The sequence below is a fragment of the Triticum aestivum genome, chromosome 3B (genome assembly GCF_018294505.1).
Source record: "Triticum aestivum cultivar Chinese Spring chromosome 3B, IWGSC CS RefSeq v2.1, whole genome shotgun sequence".
Lineage (NCBI taxonomy): Eukaryota > Viridiplantae > Streptophyta > Magnoliopsida > Poales > Poaceae > Triticum > Triticum aestivum.
In genome coordinates, this window is record NC_057801.1 from 670,561,937 (window position 1) to 670,566,559 (window position 4,623).

The 4,623-nt window shown below is 47.2% G+C and overlaps 1 protein-coding gene across 2 annotated transcripts; it reads right to left on the bottom strand.

Moving 5' to 3' along the window:
• Positions 1-1,601: 1,601 nt before the first annotated feature.
• Positions 1,602-4,623, bottom strand: LOC123071609 (SUN domain-containing protein 4). 2 transcript variants are annotated; one of them, XM_044495190.1, is made up of 4 exons: positions 4,352-4,623; positions 2,535-3,988; positions 2,360-2,445; positions 1,602-2,252 (listed from the first exon to the last, which is right to left on the bottom strand). In XM_044495190.1, exons 1-4 carry the CDS (start codon positions 4,536-4,538, stop codon positions 2,021-2,023), a joined length of 1,959 nt encoding a protein of 652 aa, XP_044351125.1. In that variant the 5' UTR covers positions 4,539-4,623; the 3' UTR covers positions 1,602-2,020. The 2 variants fall into 2 exon arrangements, with proteins under 2 accessions (XP_044351125.1, XP_044351124.1); XM_044495189.1 differs by having other exon boundaries at positions 4,343-4,623.

The following is a 4,623-nucleotide window of genomic DNA, read 5'->3' on the forward strand; positions in this document are numbered from 1 at the left end:
TAGCCTACTCTCCCGGCGGGTCCCCGAAGGGGCTCTGAATTGACTTGATGTCGGCTTGTTGCCAGAGGCTTAGCCCTCTCCTGATCTCGTTGAGAATGTCTTCCACCTTGGCCTCTTTTGCCCTAAATATACAGTGGTTCCTCTCCTGCCAGATCTGCCAAAGGGCAAGCATTGCAAGGGACTTGATCGCTTTCCTATGAATTGGCGGCGTTGCATCTGACATAGCTTTGAACTTGTCCAGAGAGCTTATGTTCCTGATCCAGGATTCCTGGCCTAGTGCGCGCCAGCACTTCCATGTAGCAATGGAATTCCAGGTTGCCGTCGCAAGGGGGCAAAGCCAGAACAAATGCTCGGAGCTTTCCAGGTTGCGGAGGCATAACTGACAGAAGTAGTTGTTCGGCCATCCTCGCTGCTGCAACCTATCATTGCACCAAAGCCGGTTCTGGTGGAGCAGCCAGGCGAAGATCTTCAGCTTTGCAGGCGATCGGGTGCTCCAGATCAGCTCGCGAAACTGAGTCTGCATAGAACCCTGGAACTGGGCGCGGTAGGCTGAATGTGCAGTGTACTGCCCGGATGCTTCAATCTTCCAAGCGATCTGGTCTTGGCTGGCTTCCTGAAGGTGGTACGATTGCAGCCGGCGGTGCAAGTTGAGCACATCCTGTGCTATAGAGCCAACGTCGCCGTGCGCCAGGTCAGAAACCCAGCGGTCTTCGAGTAGTGTTGCTTTCTGTCTCGATACTGGTATTGGCGCAACCGGAGCTATGCTCGCCCTCCATACTGGTATTTGCCCGAGGCGGTGCTCCCTCGGGCAATTTCCCGTGCATGTTCATTGCGGCCTGCGGTGCTATGCTCCCTCGGGCAATTGATGCAACATCAGCGGAAGCAGAGACAATATCTGTTGAGGGCGAGCACCGGACAATGTTGCAAATGACGATTACGGAATAGTTAACTACTAGCATGATCTACGAACAATACAAGTAATGTACAGAATGTATAAGCGACCACATCAAAGTTAGGAATGATCAAAGTAATGATGAAGCTGACATAGGAGAATGCCGCGTGAAACTGTGGATATCCATCCAGCAAGAAACCGCAGTTTGCACATTGTAAAGCATGGTCAACTGAGCAGGAGCAGCTCAGTTTTAAGAAACGAGCTGTCACTGGCTAGCTAACCAGATGTCTCAGACAAAAGTATTTTTCAATGCCATCCTTCTATGAATCTATCCATGAAATAAAATGTCAACTATCACAAATAGCTTGTTCAAATAGATATACGCAGAAATTCCAACTGAGAAGCTGGGCATGGAAGCAATAGAAAAACTTGCAAAAAAAATACTCTCTCAACTGATAAGAACAGCTGTACATATGTGGCTGTGCAGGGAGCATATACCTTTGATGAGCCATTGACTTCAGTTTAGAAACTACCAATAGAAGTTAAGAGTACCAATGGTGCCTTCCATTGTGGAAAGTGGAAACAAATGGACAAACTGCCTTGTAAATTGTAATTGTAAGCAACACAATGTGGAGGCCATGTGCACCGGTGGACAGGGCGCCCACCCAAAAATAAAGAACATCCACTGCACAGGATTCATGGCGAGACATAGGGAAATGCTATATTCAGTACATTTCTCTCCCTGGCAATCATACAAGGAAGCACATGGGACCATGCCACGGTTAACCATCTATGATTGCCGGCTCCAGCTGGGCGCACATGGTTTCCAGGTAGTCTTGCTTCTACATTCCACTGGAGTGGACCATGGAGGCATGGACCAGAGCAGAAATAATCTAGTTCTAGACTTTACTACTTCTAGTCTGGCTGCACCTTTAAAATGACTTCAGTTTCACAGGTGCACACTTTGTTCCTTTCCTTTTTCCTCCAAATTTGAGATCAATGATGAGGCTAGATAATCTGTACTGAGATTTTATTCTTGTAATATCTAAGAGATGTGATCTTTTTTGAATTAGATACCTCATGGAATTACAATATGCAGCCGCGATTATATGGAGATGAGTACATACATCACTGTATTACCAAAATGGAGGCCACAATGCAGCTGCTCAGCAGCAGCACAAGCCATCCGGATTTTACCATATCCAACTTTTCACAATCATATAACCTACAAATATTGAATATCATACCTATGGACAATTTAGCTATGGCTAGGCATCCAAAAATAAAACACAGGAATATAACAACAAAGCTCCTATTCTCCAGGTCAACCTGCTTATCCCGAAATCGCTCATACTCAGATCTGCACACAACAGCATGATGATTCACAAAGTTATAATCGTCCCAAGCAATATCATGCTCTCTTAATACGCATGCAAATCCATGAAACTAAAGAATAGCAATACAAACCTGAGTATGAGATTATCCAGGACAAGTTGGTCTAACTGCGAGGAGGCAACTGACTTCCATGAAAGGATACTTTCAATATCTCTCGCCTGAAAACAGGAAATGCATAATAAGATAAGGTACAGAAATTAAGGGTAACAATAGCAGAAACAAAACACAAGTGCAGAAAGTTGCATACAAAGTCATTTTTGCTGCTCTGAAGCTCCTTCAACTCCAATTTTATCTTCTCCAAGAGTGCATCTTTGCTATCAATATCAGAATCGAAATCCTTAAAAATTTGTCCATATCTGCTGTTGAGTTCCTCTAGGTACCGCTCCAATACAGAAAAGCTCACATCAAGAGACTGAACTTTCTGCATCAGTATCTTAAGAACTGTATCTCCAGGAATTCTGCCAGCCTGAAGTGTCCTTGTCTCTACAATCTGATCATGAACACCATTCCTTGATGAATCTCCATTTGGCTTATCATCTTCTACCTCAAATTCATCTTCATCAAGGGGTTCCTGTGAGGAGTCTTTTCCACCACTAGGCTCCTTCAAAGGTGGTTGCTCAATTGGCTCCTTCGATTTGTCATCAGATTCAGCATTTCTATTCTCAACTGGGATCAAGTTCTCGAGCATCTTTTCCACAGCATCCATTCCGTACACCTCAAGCATACTCAGTGTACAATAGCTTGCAGAACCATAATGGCTTAGCAAATTGAACTTCAAGTACCTCGCCCACTTTGGCTCGGGAAATGTGAAACTCTGAGCATGCTTCGCATTTGCGACAGTGAATCTCCCAAGTGTTTCCCAGTTTTCTGTGGGATAAATAAGACTGCTCAGCATTTCAAATTCTTTTAAATTAGAAGAGTAATGCTCAAAATTTGCAATTGCAATGGTATCTACCAAGGTTTCTTCAGAAAGCTCTATGATGACATATTTTCCCTCAACGGAGCAAGGATTGCGGAGATACTTATCCTTATCTTTGTCTAGAATGTTGGAAGCGCCTTTGGCCTCCTTGTTAAAATCCAGAACCTTTGCCCCTTTAGCTGCCGAAGCATAATTGTACAACTGACCACTAGGTTCCCTTCGGTGGATCACATGACCAGTTTGACTAGAGGCATCCTTTCCCCTTTCAGCAATTGCTCTCGTCTTGAATTCATCAAGACCGGGAGGAACAATCCGTGCCAATCTTGCTGGTTTGGGAACATCTTCAGCATCCACCTTCTCCGCTGGATGAGCTACAGAGTCAATGTTTGTCAGATGAGGACTCTCACCCTGACCTTCTGACTGCTCGATTTGATCATCCTTGGCCAGAACTTCTTCCTCACCCCGACCTTCTGACAGGTGAATTTGATCATCCATGGTTAGAGTTTGTTCCTTGCCCTGACCTTCCGACAGCTCAATTCGATCATCCTCTATTAGAGCTTCCATGTCATCACTTTGGGTATCATCCTTGGGACACAGTTCATCTTCCTGCAGCACTGTCTCTTCTGAAAGCAAGACACTTGCATCAAGTTTTACACATGTGTCAGCAGACACTGCCAAATTCTCCTCATGCTCCTGGTGTACAACATCAGGACTAACAGAACCTTCATTCATTGTAGGCCCAGGCCCAGCAATGGGAATGGCAACAATAGGGTCTCCACCATCTGCAGAAATCAAATGAAGAAAATGTGATCCCAGTCAATACGGAACCAAATTTATTTAAAAACTGACAGGAGCGTTCAGTAAATCTAGGAGACAGAACACGACGTGGAAATTTCGGCAACGCATCTAACAACCAGCAGCCTGTGATCAGAGAGAGCCGCAACAACCGCATACGGATTACGGATCTAACCCTAACGGGGTTCGATCGCGCCTGCGCGGCACCACCGACAGCCACGGGCAATCCACCAAACATCTACCGATCGCCGCACCACGCAACCACCGCGCAGCACGGCACAGGATTAATCATAAGGTGAAACTTCGGAGTTCAGGGACGGAAGAGAGAAGAAGGCCCGGACCGTGCGTACCGCGTTGACCGTCGCCGTGGCCGACGAGCGAGTTGAGGATGAGGAGCGCGACCCAGGACGCAACGACGAGCGAGGCGGAGAAGCCGTAGAGCCGCCGCCTCCTCATCCCGGCGGCCGCGCCCGCGCTCTGCTCGTGCGCCTTGGCCGCCGCCTTCCTCTTCATGAGGTCTCTCCGCGACTTCTGCATTTCTCCCGGCCTCGCATCTGCGCGCCCCGCGGCACCGGGCAGCGCCCTTGGTTCGGCGCGGCGCGGCGAGCGAGGGCACCGAACG